General features: G+C 44.9%; 2 protein-coding genes across 2 annotated transcripts in view; both read right to left on the bottom strand.

Moving 5' to 3' along the window:
• Positions 1-1,200: 1,200 nt before the first annotated feature.
• PRR15 (proline rich 15) lies at positions 1,201-3,786 on the bottom strand. The gene is made up of 2 exons (XM_086742005.1): positions 3,670-3,786; positions 1,201-3,214 (listed from the first exon to the last, which is right to left on the bottom strand). Exon 2 carries the CDS (start codon positions 3,203-3,205, stop codon positions 2,840-2,842), a length of 366 nt encoding a protein of 121 aa, XP_086598131.1. The 5' UTR covers positions 3,206-3,214; positions 3,670-3,786; the 3' UTR covers positions 1,201-2,839.
• Positions 3,787-11,802: 8,016 nt separating this feature from the next.
• The window catches only part of CHN2 (chimerin 2), a 164,155-nt gene continuing 158,091 nt past the window's right edge, over positions 11,803-17,866 (bottom strand). Inside the window, exons 12-13 of the mRNA XM_086742592.1 lie at positions 17,021-17,126; positions 11,803-13,669 (exon numbers count right to left, since the gene is read on the bottom strand). Of these exons, the coding sequence (XP_086598718.1) occupies positions 13,498-13,669; positions 17,021-17,126 (278 nt within the window). The 3' untranslated portion in view covers positions 11,803-13,497. The remainder of the gene's footprint in view (positions 13,670-17,020; positions 17,127-17,866) is intronic.

The following is a 17,866-nucleotide window of genomic DNA, read 5'->3' as shown; positions in this document are numbered from 1 at the left end:
GTATAGATTGCTTAAAGCTTTATCTGATGCTCAGACTGAGAAAACAAGAGGACCTTTTCTGCGAAACGGGGCTTCTTCCTCCTCGGTGCGGTACCCAGGTCAGCCCTAACCTAAAGATATCGCTTCGTGGCCCTTGCGCAGAGGGCGGGGAAAGTGAGACGAGGCAGTCAGCCCGTTTTCTCATGGATCTAGTTTTTCAGCGGCTGCTATCAAATTCATTGAAGCAAGGATTTGACGGAGCAGGAAGATAGAATTACATCTCCTTCCCACAGCTCAAGGTCAGGATAAAGATGGAGGATGGCTGCGAGCGAGTCGTTTTATGTGCATTTATTGTCTTTGTATTCCAACCAAATTTCCAAGCTGAAAGTACCAGACACAAGGATTAAGACATGGCTAACATTTAGTCACATATTAACCAGTATTGATATCGAATCTTAACAGCAGCCATCTGAACAGCATACCAGACTTCTTCACAAATAAAACCTGAATTGGTAGATATCTTGTGCCGTGGTAAAGGCTTGCAACTAATAAACCTGAGACATTTCCATGGAGCAAACAGAGATTCCCTGTAGAAAGAGGTAGCTTGGAGGTACAGAAGAGAGGAAGCTGTGTTTTCACAACAGTGCAAGGATAAAAAACGGAGAAAAATGTGCACGTACACGCACACGCATGCAGCACATGGTCCTTTGGGCCCTAGAATACATAAATACAGGCAGATTACTTTTTGCCCATAATAAATACGGACATGTTGCCCTCTGAAGGTAGTATGACAACCCTGGCAGCAAAGTCACCCCTTTCTGCCTCCTTTCCCCTCCAACCCTGGGCTCACTGTAGCCGAAGTACAGTTCTTCATCCAACTCTCCATTCCCAGCTTTTAAACTTTCCTCCTTCTCTCTCACACTCCTTCATCTGAGGCTGAGTTTGCTCCAATTGCTTCTCCTTGACAGAAGGATTTCAGATGCCCCTTGACTGAAGAGGCTCCACATAAGAAAAGTGTCTCTGAGGAGAAACTTTTAAGAGCTTCTAAGAGTCACCCCCCCCGCCCCTTTGCTTTGTCAGCATGTAGCCAGGAACATAAAAAGGCAGTCCAAAACCAATCAGTACCTTGTAGTTTTACTAAACAAAACTTAAAAAGCGTATGTCTGCACATTGAGCGGAAAAAAGCTTTTATGGAAATAGATTTATGATGATACAGTCCCTTTGTCCTTGGGTTTCAGAGTCTGAAGGAGGAGCTGAGTGAAGGACTGGTAAAGACCTAAGCCAGCTAGGTTGTCTGAGTTTATTGCACAGGACCTTTCAAAGTTCATTATGTATTATTACACATATTGAACCATGGGGCACTTGCCCAGCATCTGCTGCATCATTTCAGTGATCGTCAGTGACTGGTTTAATCCGTATTCTCACCTGGAACTCAGCTCTCAGCTCGTGTTTTCTTTCAGGTCACTTTTTATTTTTAATTGACCTTAAATCATTAGTTACAACCAAACAAAATCATAATGGTGTAATACTTGACTGCTAGGAAATAATTTTCAGTCCCTGCCACTACGTAGTATCTTATATTACATTCAGAAAAAGTCTAAAACCATTTTAACAATATAAAGTCTATTGCAAATGCATTTAAAATAAATACATCAGTAGTCGCTACATCAGCTAATATCAAGAAACGTGTAATTGCTGAGTGTTTTTAGCTGAGTTTGCTCTGTAAGGCACAACACCAGTAAAATTCTGGCTTATAGTTTACTTTGTCCAAAAATCCAGGAGCTGTCAGGGGGAGCAGCTAGCTCCCTGAGTTGAAGCACATCATCTCGCTATCAAAAGAAATCCTGGGAATCTTTAACCTTGCTTCACAAGCCTTGGACACTGTAAACAGTAAAGAACATTTCCAGAGGTGCCAAAGCCAATTTCCACATTAGGGGAGTACAACTCTGCCTTTGCTCTCCCGGGCTGGTCTCATCTGCCATTTACATTTTATCACACAATTTCTTCCCCGGAGCTTCGTTATGCCAGTTATCACAAATTATGCAAAAATCATGTGTTCCCTGGGTAAACAGTGTGAATTGCTAGCCAACAATCAGCCTCCCTCTGTAACAGAACTACGGGAGACCAGCCTCTGAAACACCTGCTTGTTGCTACACAGTAAGAAGCGGGAGAAAACCAGCACGGTCCTGCCTTTTGCATATTTAAATGTGAGGTGATGTGGGGCACAGGCGAATGCAGCCACCTGCCCCTCACGATACCTCTCTTTTGACCCCCGCAGGGGAAGGAGGATGGGTTCAGGGTGTGCCCGCTAACAGCAGGGCAGGAGCACAACCGCTCGGGAGCTACGGCACCGCTGGAGGTCCTCGGCCCTGAAGTTAGATAAGAGCACTTCGTTCCCCCCTTCCTTCGATAAGGCAGCACGTGAGACGAGAGCAGCAGAGCAGCTCCTCGGCCGGAGAGGAGCCGAGAGGAGCTGGGTCACAGGCCTGAAAAGTCAGTGCGTTGGCTCCTGGCAAGAACTGGAGGAAGGTACGGAGACCCCAGCATCGGCCCTGGGATAGCACCTTTGAGTCCGCTCACCATAGTGCAGAGAGTGGGGCCTTGATTGGTATTATTTTGTTACCACAATCACATCGTCCCGTCATCTGGGGGTTTGGTCTTGGCGGTGTCCATGTCACACAGCACACGGTTCACTCGTCTGGCGGAGGTGCCGGGCTCCCCGCAGTGTCCAGTCAGGGCTGGGGAGGCTGCTGGGGCCAAGCGAGGTCAACCCCAGCCATGGGGCAGCCACACGCTCCGGCCACTCGTCCAGTGACGGCTCTTCGCTGGGCCGCGGCTCCGGGGGCGAAGCCCTCCTTGGCTACTCGCCCCCCTGAGCGGCACGGCCCGGGGCACCGCCGCCGTCGAAGACCTCGGGGCTGTCGGCCAGCAGCGAGGTGCGCACCTTCCTCCTCTCCTTGAAGCGGCCCGAGTGGGAGACGCGGAGGCTCCGGCGGTTGCCGCCGCCTCCCCCCGCGGTCTCACCGCTGCTGAAGGGGGGCGGCAGCTCCTCCCGGCCCTCGGGGCTGGGGGGGGCGGCGGCGGCCTCGCTGGCTGCTGGGGGCGGCGGGGAGGCCGCTTCTTCTTTCTGCTTCTTCTTGCTGGTCAGCGACTTCCACCAGGGCCCCGCCGAGCTGCCCTTCACGCCGGCGCGGGGGGCGGCGGTGGCCGCGGCGCTGTCCGCCATCTCGGGCTCCTGCGGGGAAGGCGGAGGTGGAGGGAGGGGGAAGAGAGCGAGGGAGGGGGACTGGCAGCCAGGCAAAGGTGAAGGCGGCGGCGACCCCTCTTCCCTTGCACAGGGGAGGCGGGCAGCGCTTCTGGGACGGAGCTGCCCGGCAGGGAGGGACAGGTCTGGCACGGGGGGAGGGAGGATTTTGCGCTTCGCCCCGGCCGAGCCCCGGTGACCGGCTCTGAAGCGCCGGCCAGCCTGCCCCTGCGCGGCCGGCGGGGTTGAAGGTAAACAGCCTGGGCGCTGAGCCGCGGGACCCGCTCCATGCACTCGCCGCCCCCCAGCCCCAGAAGCCGACCCCGAGGCCCGGCACCCTGGGGCTGCCGCCTGCCCCCGGGACGGGGCCGGCAGCTCCCGCGATGGGGCACCGCTCCCTCCCCCCGCCGGCTCCCTGCGCAACAGGTCCGGGAGGCGACACTGACCTGCGGGCGCGCTCCCCTTCTCCCACGGGGAAGAGGGGCCGCCTCTCCCTCCGCACACCGCTACGGCTCCGTCGCCGGGGCCGGGAAGGAGGGAAGAGGCCGGCCGGTGCCGGCGAGCCGGGCGGCTGTGCAGCGCGGCGGCAGGTGGCTGCCAGCCCAGCGGCTGGGCCCCGGTGGGCGGAGCGGCGGGCCGGCCGGCCCCGGCCCCGGCCCCGGGGCGGTTCCCGCTCACCTGCCGGGCTCCACCGGCGTGGGGCGGGGGGAGGGAGGAATAGCCGGGTCCGGGGTTTCAGCGGCGGGTCCTCGGGGGTTGTGGGGCGGGGGCAGGTGGGTGACCCCCTGAAGGAGGAGGAGGAGGAGAATATTTTGTAGCCGTAAAGAAGACACAATTGGTTTTAATTGCCCATCTTTAAAAAATGAGCGTAGCTGACACACTAAGAGTGATAGTGCCGTCTCGTATTTATATTTAACTAGCTTAGAATTGAGACTTTGAATTTCTGTGTATGATGGATATATGGCCATATAAATGTCTTTACTTTTTTTTTTTTATTATTCATCCAGAAAAGGAGAAAAAAAGATTTGCTTGTACCACACTGTGTTAAAAATGATGATTTCTTCTTTGGAGAACTATGGCATCTAACACTCCTCCCATCAGTCAGTCCCTCGAGGATGCCCCTGATCGTGTGGAGGAGTTTGTGAAAGCAGTGGTATTTCAGCCTCATCTTTTGCAGATCAGCTTCTGCTACTTGCAGGTTCCCTGGAGAGCCCATAAAGATAAGACATGTGGAAATTGGTGAATACCGGTTGCTGAGGGAGAGGAACCTGGGTTGTGCACTTATGTTACTCTGTAAATTGCTCTCTTCAAACCCAAAGGGTTTTGGACGGGGAAGCTTGCATACACACACACACTTGAAAGCACTCTAAACTGTCTATCATACTAACTGATACCAGCAGCAAAAAAATCTCTCCTATGGAATAAAGCAGTAACTTCCAGTGAGAAAAGATGGCCTAACAAGTAAGCAGCTAGCGTTTTCTGAGATGCACAGCACCAGGGCACTGGGCTCTGCTGGGACATGGATAGCAACAGATACAAAGTCAAGTTTCTCCCGGTGACTATGACCTACTGCTATGCTATTTGTTTGTATCTATGGGGAATAAGAGCACGAGCATCCCTCCTCATCTTGTGTCCTCGGGAAGTGTCTGGGGAAAAGGGAATTTATGAAGAAATAAAGATTATTATTATTTAAAACAAACAAACAAACAAACCATGACTAGTCTTCCATTCTGATTATAGGTTTATACAAAACATTTACCACCATATTACTTGTTTATATTATTTTTATTACCATAGATATGTGACCTCTTAGGTCACATAATGCCAAACTTACATCAAATCAGTGGGGTTTTTTTTCCTGTTCATCCTCTTTCAAAGAATCTTAATGTAAGAGATTTGTCCTTCTTGACACTGCACTGAAAGCAGGGTCTACTGAGAAGAGACAGGTGGATTGGAAAGCTTTGTAAGAGACAGCTCGAGTGGGAGGGTCCTGCCTGCACACGTACGCAGCGGCACAGGAGGACAGCAAAACCTGCTCTGCATTTGAAAGTCACTGCTATGAATCAGTCACAACACGCTGTCCCACAAGATTGTCACAGAGGTTAGTGTTTATATAAAAACAACTCTAACAGTGAAAATGTACATTCTGCCCCTTTCTTACTGCAATACTACTTGTTCCATTCCTTCAGTGTGCATATGTTCACAGCACTGATATAAAAAGGAAAGTAAAATAACCCATTGACTCGTTCGATGCATAGAAGTCAGACACTATATTCACTTAATAAGACCGCTGCAGTTAAATTCAGTCCTTTATTTGCAGGAGGAGAGGATAACAATTAAGGGGGTTTTGTAGTCCAGCTAGGGTGGATGTGCAAGATCCTAGCAGATGCCCTGGTATACTGCAAAGTAAAACTGTAAGGCCTTTTCTCCTACATTGTAACAAGCTCCTTTGGTGTAGGATTGAACCATATTGACATCAGGTATCTTCATCTTCTCCAGGCCCTCCAAAGTTCACAAATACCCTGGTAATCTCAAGAGTTAGATTCCCAAAAATTAACTTTAATGTCAGCTCTCAAACTAACCTTACTTACAACACCTAAACTGTGGCTGCAGCAACAAGAAGGAAAGGAAAAAAAAAAAGGTGTTTGTTGCACTTCCCACCATCCCTTTTCCAAACTGTGCAGACCCTACTGTGTTCAAGTTGAAACTGGACTCTGGAAACCTTAGATTACCAAACCATACCCTTACCTAATTGTGTTGAGGGGATCCATCTCTACTCGCAGTAGAAGAGAGGAGCCATCAGCCTTCCTGACACCATGGACTACGCGGCTTTCTGTTTCCAAAATGTAACAACAACTTTAACACCAATATTAAATCAGTTACAATTATACTAAGGGGATCCAATGGTGCTCTCAGAAGCATAAAGGGCATTTGCGAATACTGCTATCAGGTCTCTTATTTACCCTGAAGCCCCAGACCATCCAGCAAATATACTGGACTTTTGGAACTTCGGATTCCCAAATGCTAACCTTAAGGCCAATGACATGTTTGAGCCTACTGTAGAAAAGAACATAGAGCACTGGCACCTAAAAAGAGTAGAGCTCTTCTTAGGTCCATATTCCCAGCCATATTCAAGAGCATGCTTGAGTCTTCAAGTTTCGATTCTTAACCTCTAACCCTGACCCGACATATAACTGAGCAACTGACCCTTAGAAAGAAAACTTGCAGCACTGATACCTGCTGGCCTTTTGGCATTCAACATTAAAATCAGCTCTTGAAACTCCTAGATCTCAAAGCCTAAATGTGACTTTAATTTAAAGCAAGGGACCTATGTGTTCAGGAAAAGACCACACAAAGAATGGCATCCTGTCTGCATCAGGCTGTCTACTCAGAAGAAGGCAGCAGTAACTTCAGTTCTTCTGGCTTTAGATTTCCAAGTGCTAGCAGTATCTCAAACCTTAGCCTTTACCATAACCACAGTAAGACTCCAGCTGTTTCATAAAGGGGGAGAACATTTTCCCTGTTGACAGCAGGCTGCTGTTTAAGGCTGTGGGACTGCAGCATCCATACCCAGGCTATGTAAAAAAAAAACAGAGCCAGGGAGTGAGTTTGAACCCTGCACTTGGTGAATTGGCCCTATTGTTAGTGGTGACTCCTTAGCATGATTTTGGCCTATCTTAGTGACTACGCACTGGTCAAGCATGGTTTTGAGGCAACAAGAACAAAGGATTATTCCCCTTTAGGCACAATTGATGAAACTACACCAGTCTGTTCCCCTCCCTAGTCCTCCAGCCTTATTGCAACAGGTTTTTGCACCCTCAAACACTCCAGTATGCAACCAGCCCTCATGTAACAGTCTAGGCCATGCATTGCGCCATCTCAGCCTTGGAGTATGAAAACACCAGTTTGATGGGCTGCAACACAGCCCTGGAATTATTACAGGTGCTAAATCACAATTTTTGATTCAGTGCCTCTATTAAAAAAAAATACTCTCAGAGGCCACAGGTGGCACCACAGGCCCTTGAGAGGACCTCAGTTAAGTACAATGTAATGTTGACAGGGAGAGACTCCACCACTTTTCATAGGAGAGGTCCTTGACCCCATTTTATTGACTGACACAGATGTAGTCTTAAATTTTCTAATCTTACCTCCAGTGCTAGTGCAGACAAATATTCTTACTTACATGGGCCCTAGCAGTAGCTCTATGAAGGGAACCAGTCCTGTAGCTGGTTAGCTTAGCACTAGTGCTCATCCTCGTTCAATGGGAAGTTCAACTTCATGAATAAATCTGTCTCATTACACAACAGATTCCGAAACTTTACCTTAGCAATACCCATAACTATAAGGAAGGCCCAAAATTTCATCAAAATAGACCATAAACACAGCTCCTCGAACTTTCAGTTCCCAACCAGCCACTAGCTTGTGTCCCATGAATCAATCCCCATAGCAGAACAAACAGACGAGTTTAGGCTTCTAACACCAGCCCTCTTCTTACATTTGTATATCCAGCAGCAAACTCACTCTGATTCTTTGAATCTCAAACTCTAAACCTCGTCTTCTCTCTCACCCTTACAGTATCTGAAGATAAAACTATGGTCCTGCTCCTATAGCAGAACTGAAAAAATACAGTTATTTGTAAGACTCATGTCTGTAACAACAAAAACCCTGTTATAAATAACTCTCCCTTGTTGACATCAGCCCTATTTCTAATATTGAGGGCTGTGCAGCATGCAGTCACAATACTGGCTTCTCAATATTTGGATTCCTAACCTAACCCTAACTGTTACCTTGTTATGAATAACTATGTGGTAAATAATATGAATCTGCACATTGGTCATACCCATACCTGCCCAACAGCAGAACAGAAAATAAAGTATCTTCAAATATTGCCACAGCGATGTATGTTCTTCAAGATCTAGAGTTCCAAACCCCAAAGCTAACCCTACTCCTCATTCTAACCTTCATCTTAGTGGTAACAAATGGCTCATACTTTTGAGAGAAGAGAGAATACTTTGACCTCCACCTCATCAGGCCCTGCAGAGCCCTGCACTGAAGGCAGCTTCCAGTGGTAAGCTTGGTTCCTGACATCCCCAAGTCCACTGTAAACTGAACCCCAACAGTTTCTCTACTTATAACCCGCTGCTCATTTCTATTCTGGCTTTTAAAGCACTGACACCAATTGACAGAAGCTTTCTTCCTTACTGCAGTCCTTACAACATCCTGCAATAATCCAGGTCCTTCAGGCTTTGAACTCCCAGTCCTGGCTCTGGCTGCAGCATCAGTGTGATTACACCCAGAATACCAGGCCTTCAGAGAAAGATAGTGTCAAGTATGACCCCCCTGCAACATGCATTGATGTCCTAAATCTGCAAGCCCTAGAGCATTCAGCAATAATCATAGCTCCCTAAGGTTCAGATTTCTGAATCTTAACCATGATCTTTAATCAAGGAATTATCTCTACAGCTAAAGAACGTAAAACATATTGACGCTCTCACTCTTATCTTCATGAGCCCTATAGTCTCTTCATTCCCTTTACATAGCTGCAGGGGATATAGCAATATAATTCTGCTTTGAAGATCCAGTTAGATGCCATTCTTCTCCCTGTATAAGTGTTTTGAATTACTTTCCTACTCAGTTTTCACCAGTTCCTGGTTATTGTCATGGCGGATCTATTGGCACTTGAATAGTCTTCCTCCCTTTTCTGCAGACCTTGACTCTGTACTTGTCAATAAAGAAATAAGAAGACAGCCTCCTGTGGCTTGTGCCCTTTGAGGAAGCTTTGGTGAGAGCGCAGCATCGAGGGAAAATCTTGTAGCCTGTCCAGCTGCTGTCACTTTGGGGAGCTTGAACAGCTGGAGAAGTGCTGGCTTGTGGACCCTCCTGTGATCCTTCCTCCCAGCCCCATCTCATTTTCTGCCCTCTCTGGCCTCTTCTCAGACAGCAGAGCAGCATCTCTGCCCAGCCATCAGCAGGATCGGGGAGCAGGCTGCCTTTGCCCCGTTTGTACCCTGCGTGGGGGAGCCTGATACTGGAGGCAGCTGAAGGTACAGCAGAGGCTTCCGGCTGTCTCCATCTCCAGGTGGGAGGGAGAAGGAGAAAGCAGCGGCCTAGCTGGTTTAGGAAAATACTCTCTCTCCAGAGATGTGAGCCCAGGCAGGGCCTTGTGCAAACACAGCTAATCATCTTGTGTCTCATTTGTGCAGGTCTGCACTGTGCAGTGTTTGAGCTTATCATAAAAGAGAAGACAGAGTTGCTCCACATGCTCTGCAAACCACTCTCAGTACCTACCTTCACTTCCACTTCCTTGCAGTGTGACCTTAAACCTTCCTTCAGCCCAGCTATTTATTACCACAGGCACTCCCGCCACTTCTCTGAGACCTACTAAGACCAGAGTTTTTCCCAGTACTACACCCGCAATCCCTCCTCCCTCCTGTGTCCTAAATTTGATAGCAACACACAGCTCAGGTCTTTAAAGCACCTTGTTTCAGAAGAGATTCCAAACCTGACACATTCCTTCCCAGAGTCTCAGGCCAAGTGCCCCTGCAGCTCTGTCTCCTTTGTTAAGCTCAAATGTTGTGTGAGCTCTGACACAGTTAAGAGTATAGGAAAGTGTAGCCTTACCTCTTGCTTAGAAATAAAATGAGCGTGGTGCCAATTCACCCAGTTTTGTGCTCTGTTAGACCTGTTCAGGAGCTTAAACTGACATCAGCTCACAGAACAGTGAGTTGAGAGAAGAGCTCTGTCTCCTTTGTAACTTCATTTCAAAAAGGTTTTCGAGGAAACAAAATACCTGCACTTACGCTCTTTGTCTGCTTCTCTTCTTGCAAATTCTTCTCCTTCCCCAGTAACTTCCAGATCCTTTATCCAATTCCAATGGTATTTGACAGCAGAAGAGAGATAATTAAGTTTCACGACACCTGGTCTCTGGGTAGAGGAGCCCCAAATCAGTTTCTCAGTTGAAGAAACCCTTCAATAGTTCCCTGATCAAGTCTTGCCTGCCAGCTGCCTTTTCAGTACACGTGTGCTTTGGAGTCAGACACAGCACACACTGCCTCGTCTCCAGCACGGCGTTCTCGGGAAACAATTCCTTTGCTCAGTTACCCCAGCAGGCTCGAAATATTTAAACCTGGCAGCAATGAGTCTCACAAAGATGGAGGTGTAAAGAAGAGATTTCAGCTGTTCCGCAGCACGTATGAAAGTTGCTACCTTACAAACCATTAACATCATGTAATGTTTTACTAAGACACTTCTGCTTTATGGGAGGCGAGTTGTCTCACCCCAGTAGCTCCAAGGACCAGCTGTGAGGGGGTATGGAGTGGATCATGCCAGAAGATGGGGCTAGCTGAATGGCAGATGGGAAGCACGGGTGGATGCCGGCAGTGGGGGATTGCTAAGGGTCCTGCCAAACATCTGGCTGGGGACAGGCTCCAACGCAGTCAAACACAGGTATCTCCCCTGCTTCCAGAGCAGAGCTGCGTTCCGCTTGAGATGAAATGACCCAGCAGGGAAGTTACGTCAGCTCCAACACAGACTCCTGGAGTCTCTAGTAGTGCTTGGTGTGAGGTAAGTCATCACACTCTGCTGAATGCTTTGAAGCAAAGGGAAGATCCAGTCAGATACATTTTTTTCTGTGTAGTGGAGTACAGGCTTGCATTACAGTTACATGCTTTATCTTCTGCTTTAGCAGTATGTTTTGCAGAGAAAAGTCTACTGGCCTTTTACTTCCTTGAACGGTGAACCTGGAAGAGAGACGATCAGATCTCAGAGGTGCTGCTTAGCCCCAGATGCAGCAGTGATGGCCACAGAAAGCCTGACGTAAGAGCTGAAGTGTGTGCAGCACTCATGAAGCACAGAGGGGACAGAGGCCTTTGATGTCCACACTCAGTACGCCCCGGAGGATGCTGGCCATTGGTTAGCCAAGACAAACACGGACAACTCATTAGATTGTTGTGGTTTAAGATGCAGAATCATACTCTTCCCTCTGTCCAGCCGATTAGAAACTTCTGCCCTCCAAAGACACTAAGCATGGGTATTTCTAAATGTACCGCTCTGTCATCGAATCCTTAGGAGGCAGCATGTGTTAAAGACCCCAGATTGTGAGACATGTCAGAGCTACGAGTTTGCTCACGGTAGAGGGAAAGGGAGAAGCAGAAACAGAATGGCTTATTTGTCTTCCTGCAAAAATAAAAAACCATACTAAAATACCATTAAAAAATAAATAATTAGTGACCTGACCAGAAAAAATAAAGAAAATCATTGTTAGCTGAATGTCTGCGTTCAGGGGAGTGGAAAATTGCTCTGATGGCATTGATTCTTGGAAATTGATTGGACTGATATTGCGATTCGTTGCTTGCTTGAAGTTCTACACAGAGGTGGTTCAGGGTGGTCGCAGAAAATAAATGTGTGCACAGGCTTGGCTGTGGTAGTAAGGACATCCGAGTGCCAATCTGAAACTGCTGACATTGAGTAAAACTGTTCTAAATTTTTCAAGTAGGAAAGTTTCCAGCAATGTCAGGATGGTAATTAGCGATTGATTTTCATGGGGCAGCTTGCCATGTGGTCAGAGTGACAGACACCAGAACTCTTTAACACATTTAATGGGATTTTTCCTTCCATTTACACTATCATAAATTACAAAGCATATTTCACTTCACAAAATAAAACCATTTCCAGATAATTTTTACGACAGTATTAAGTAGTACATAACCTACAACAAAAGTCCTGTAGAAGGCAGGAGGATCTATGGAAGTATGGGAACTCAGACTATTTAGCATTTGCTCTGCAATCCGGGTTAATCTATCTAGCCCTTAGTTATTTCTCTAGAAGATGGCAAATTTACAGTCATACCCTCCACTTCCCTTCATTATCATAGTTACACATATTTTTCAATTTGAATAGAAACATGTGCTCCCTGAAATAATTCAGGAAACTGCATCACTGAGTTACCAAGTATATGATACAAATGATAAAGATGAGGGATTATTATGATTTTTTTTGTATTGAAAATTGAGTTTGGTAGTAAAGTATGTTGATTTTCTACGCTTGCAGAAACATCTCATGCTGAGAAACAATTTTAACATTACAAATAAGTTGCAGTTAGACTATGAACTCTGTAGGTCAATGTTTGTGAGGGGAGAAAAAATATTAAAATTTGGTAATAATTAAATTTACCAACTCCCACATTGTCTACACATTCTTTCTTGTTTTTTTTTTTTTTTTAAACAAACCATCAGGAAACACATTCAAGATAAATACCTACATTTTTAGAAGATTTACTGTACGTTTATAAATACAGAAACATGACAAAACATAACTCGATTTTTACAGAAAAAAACCAAATCCTTCATAATTAACCCCAAAAAGTGCTAACTTTTCAACAAGGCCAGAAAATATCCAGTGTCCCAGCATCACTTAACTTACATATTACTGTGATCCAAGAAAAATCTGGCATATGAAACTGATACTACCACCAGGACTTTTGAAAAATTCTCAATACTGTATTTTACATGGGAGTAAAAAAAAAAAAGAAAGAAAAGAAAATACTATATGTTTTGGGGAATATCAAATGGCTAAAAGTGTACAATCTTAGGATGCTAGTGCCTAAATGCAAAGAAACCTAAAGAAAGCTGGAATACACATAAGAAAAAAATTCTCCTTCAAAACACTTGCAATGAAAGAGGTATTTGAGGATAATACTGCATCAGTGGTAATTGTTTTCAATATATCATAGCAAAAATGCAGGAAAGAATTACGTGGAAGATAATCAATGCACCGCATTGATTTATAGTTTGCTAAAATAAAATGCCATTCTTTCAGCTAGGTAAAGTAAAAATATCTTTACAATATAGGTTCTGTTTCACAATTGACATATATAATTATGTCTCATGGAGAGGGAAATGTATAGGTGTATACAAGAAACACTGATTAAGTACCTTTTTGCTTCTCTAGCCATATTAAAATATGTTTTGTGTTTCTTAATAAGTTAACAATAAAATTGTTTGCAACTTCTCAAAACAAATATACATCTGAGACAAGGCAAAAGATACAAGGTAAGAGGATTTTTTCTGACCTTTTTTTCCCCTTCTACAAAGAGGCATATGTCTATGAGACATAGGCTTTCCCTAAACATTTTGGCATCCATCTGCAACTTTGCAGAAATTGAAGTGCAGTCAAGGAACTTTTCCTTTCTGTTTAAAAAAAATTAAAGAAATGTTGTTTTTCCTTCAAACTAATTATTTAAAAACAAATGGCTTTGAAGATATGTCTCTCTCTGTCTAAAAGAGAACATCTTCATTTTCTATTAAAATCTGCACAATTAACTTCTGGTACCGCATGTCATTCAGCGTAGCAAGGGTACTGTCCTCTGGAGGTCTCATTAAAGTAGGTCCAAACACTATTCCCAGATTTTCAGCATTCATAAAATTCTCCTTTTCATGCAAGGTAACCCTAAAATAGAAAAAGGAAAAAAAAAGTAAGTAGTTGTTTATTTCCCAGGGGAAAAGTATATATGCCTGTTAATCTCTAGTCCCACTTCACAACAAGCATTGGTAGAAAATGCCATTTTTCAGCAGCAATTTTTACTCTCACTCAACATGGTAACTGTTTCCACAGCAAGTACAATGCAATTATGGTGGGGCTGTGATTTCCAGTGCCTTTAAGCACCCCTCCAGTGACTCTTAAGTGATTTTTCCATGTGGCTATCTGTTATGGTATAAGAATTAGTGGCATTTTCTGAAAAGCATAACCATGATTTAAATGATGATGTATGGAGCAGTCTCCTACTCTACAGTAACTACAGTTCTCTGGCATGTTGTACTAGGTGTGCATCACACCGGAGGTGCGGATGTGCTTCTTGAATATGAACCCAGATTTTCTTTTGATTGCCAGTGACCCCCACGCTTCCAGTCTGCAGGAACCCACAAGTTCACACATTTCTGCCTTGCTGGCTGCCTCAGGCCAACCAACAGCTGAGTGACTCTGATCACTCGTTACACTTTAAGGAGCGTGCTGAATCCTGGAGAGGTGGCTTGCTAAAGTCAGACTGCTACAAATGCCATCTATCCTTGACAGAAGCACTTCTAGGAAGGAGCCTGGCCTGTTTTGTTCCCTGACAGAGGTCATATAATGTAAATACAAAAAAAAAAGGCAGGTCACATGTGGCTGGAGCAAACACAGGCTACCAAGGATGAAGAGAAGTCATCCCTTAGGCCTGCTAGAAAATGCAAGATGTGCTCAAGCTTTCCCTCCAGGTAACAGAGCGGGATCACATTAGTGTTGTCCCAGCAAGCCTTTGGTATTTGAGTTCAGTCCTGAGAATGCTCTTGCACTGCAGTGTAGAGACAGCCGTGGTCCCTTAATCGGTCATGGTCCCTCATGGACGAGACACTTGCTGTTACTAAGCAGACCAGAGGTGAAGTTTCACATCTCCTCTCCACACAAATGCTCTGCCAGGGTGGAGCACATCTGGTTTTGGAGCCAGCTCTCCTGGCAACAGCTGAGACCGCCCCTGGCCATGACAATTCCTAGCTGGGCAGCAGTGGATTCACTCATGCCGGCAGGGTAGCACAAAAAGCCTGAAACCAGAAGTAATCTGTTTTTCCCTTGTTGCAAGGTCCTTATCTGACTAGGTTTTTCTTCTGCTTTTGGCTCTCTGCAAAGAGTGGCTCTGTCACAGAAAAACACTGTTCCTCTCTGCTTCCAGGAAAGAAGTCCATTAGTGCCCCTACTCACAGATACATCCTCATCTTGTAGCACAGATATGAGGAGAAAAGACAAACCAAGGCTGCATAGCCCAAGCCACCTCTGTGTGACTGCATGTGTAACACTCTGCTTTCCATCTGTGGCTGTATGCCGCAGAGATCTTGAACAGCTCTGCAATGCCACGTACATCTTACTGGCACCTCTGTGCAGCAGTGTGGAGCTTCTTGCACAGCCTGGGGTGAATACAGAGACGATTCAGCTGCACAGCTTCACTGCAACGTTGGCATGGATGAAGTTGTATGTATTTTGCCCAGGGTGGACTGCTCATGCTATTGTACTTCCTCTGATTTTGAGCAAAAAGTTATGAGAAAGAAGCTTCCATTTGACTCAAGAGAACAATTAATTAATGGGCTGACAGGCTCATTTTTAATTGCTGGTATTGTCCTCTGCTGGATTTTCCTGACTACACTAGGTTATTCTTTCAATGGAAGAGGAAGAAAGACAATAAAGACAATAAACAGATTCAGGAAAGGTAGCTCTAATTTTTCAAAAGCACTACAAAACTTGCTCAACTTTGATTGAGCTCAGTTTAGCGTCCCTTCCATTTGAAATAGAAATATAAAGTGCTTTAAACAGCAACTCGGTGCAGTTTCTTTTCTGTTGAGGAACAGCGCTGGTGTAGAGGCTGTGATCCTGCAGTGATCCTGCAGTCTATACATAAACAGACTCCCTGACACCAGCGCATATTTTCTCCATGCAGGAAAGTTGGGACTCATGTTTAATGTACAGAACAGCATAGTCTGAACCTAAAGGATCTCTCCTTTTGCATTCAGATCTCTCTGACAGTTTGTCCATAGGAACTGAGATGCACTTGACTTCTGTGCAGACGCTGAAAGCTACAATTTGGGAAAGGAGAGGAAATTCATTGGGTGACTTGCAGGTATTTGAGAGAGAAAGCTTAATCAGCTGTTTGGACTATTTTTGTCTCATCAGTAGTTCAGCTGAACAGCTGAACCAAAGCCTGTACTGCAGTTCATGAAAAAGAAGAAGGAAAGCAAGTCAATACTTGGCTATTAAAAATTTGCTGCTGGGACATGCTTGTCTACAGCTTCCATGGGCCTTCTTAAAAGCCAAGATGGTTCATCCTGCATTGTCCATGCATAAGTGCTGACAAAGGTGGGTGTTTGGAGATGTCATTTTTGCAGAGCCCGACGAAGCTCCTGCATGCCCAGGTAATGTCTCTTGGAAAGGCAAAATTACTCAGTTGTAAAGACCTGAGACGATTCAAAATGAGCAAAAGTCTCTGCATAATGAGAATCTGATTGAGCATGAAATGGACTTCACACATGCTCTCTGATGCAATTTTACACAAGTTGAGGTCTTTTTCTTTTCATTGGCATTAATATTGCAGAATAGTGCAGATCAAACTCAAAAAAACCCTCCAAATTTGCAACTGTGCTGCATTTAGTGGGACAATTAAGAAGAGATAAAAAATGAAATTCAAGCACTTTTGAAAATTTTTTATTTCTTATGACTAAAGAAGCTTTGGAAAGCAAATGAGGCAGAGAGTGTTTAAAATGAAAGGAGATAGGAAATAACTGGTAAGGGCTTGTATTGCTCTTACTAGTCGTATAAAAATAGGCCCTCCTTGATTCTTGGCTTAACTATGATGTGAGCAAACAACTCGTAAGAGACAGCTCTCTCCTTTTAGGGTTATCGTTCAGGAAGACAAATCAGGAGGTAAGGGGAGGCAGAAGCATAGCATGATCAAGTGACTTGCTGCAGCACATCTAGCACATCTCTACAGTACTTACCATTCTGTTATTTTTCAGCTATTGTCTGCCTCAGAGAAATGTGGCAGATCTTAATTAACTCTTCAAAGGCTTGCAATAATCTGCCAGCAAAAGGATCGGTGCTATATATGTGCATAGCTTGTATGCATTTATACAAACATAGCTTGCCTGTTTATTTGTAACATTACTGTTTTAGTGGCAGTGCCCTAATGGAAGCTTTATTGGTACTTTCAGTAATATCTCTCTTTCAAAGGAGAAAATTGTTAAGCTCTTCAGGAATTACCTTACATGCCAATTAACTCACTTTTTGAGATGAATCATTAGGTATCTAAGTGTCTCGTAGTGAGCAGCAGGGAGTAACATCAACACTTCGTGTATTGCTTCTAGTCGTTCATCAGGATTGGAGATTTCTGTGAAAAGAGCAAACAGGATTAATGTTTGCTTCCATTTGTAAACACCAATAATTCAGGAAGCTAGGTTATTATTATAGAATCATTTACAAGCCACTTACTGTGCTTGGAGGAATAAATATTAAATTCATAAACACGGAGCTTATCAGCAACTTCTACATCCTCAAAAAAAAAAAAGGCTTTACAAAGAAATCAGCAACAAAGACCATGCAATAGCTGTCTCTATGGTCTGTAGCTCTATCTACAGGCCTATATAGGTACAATATCTGAGCTTCATTAAGTGCTTCCTAATACTCTGCTTGGAACTGACTCTAAAATATATGGATATATGCTTTAGAGACTGTGCTTGAATATATACATTCAGCTAGAGACTGAAAAGACACGGAACTACATAAACAAAGATATTTCTGAACATCTCTAAATCTGTGGGTATCACTGATCAGAGAGCATCAGTGCTCACTTGGCAATCTCTCTAACAATCTGAGCAGGATTTACATGTACTTTACATTAAAAAGTATGAATTCCTAAGCTGTGAACTGAGTCAGAGCTGTATTTGCTGCATGATTTTCCATACAAATGGCAGCAGGAGCTTGAAGTTTTAGAAGATTAAGAATCTTTATGTCCTGCTTTTAAGAGACTGGTGTATCGACGTGATAGGAGCTGCTTCCTCTGGGCATGTTCTTCATAGGACTAGTGAGGAGCAAGAATAATTTCTTTGCCAAGGAGGAAGAGGAGAGTGC

The sequence above is a fragment of the Chlamydotis macqueenii genome, chromosome 2 (assembly GCF_036417535.1).
Source record: "Chlamydotis macqueenii isolate bChlMac1 chromosome 2, bChlMac1.mat, whole genome shotgun sequence".
Lineage (NCBI taxonomy): Eukaryota > Metazoa > Chordata > Aves > Otidiformes > Otididae > Chlamydotis > Chlamydotis macqueenii.
Note: the sequence above shows the minus strand (reverse complement) of the source record. Positions and strands in the feature narration are given on the sequence as shown.

What these genes read in the sequence shown, in the direction of transcription:
- PRR15 (XM_086742005.1), bottom strand. Translation starts at nt 3,205, where the DNA reads ATGGCGGACAGCGCCGCGGCCACCGCCGCCCCCCGCGCCGGCGTGAAG.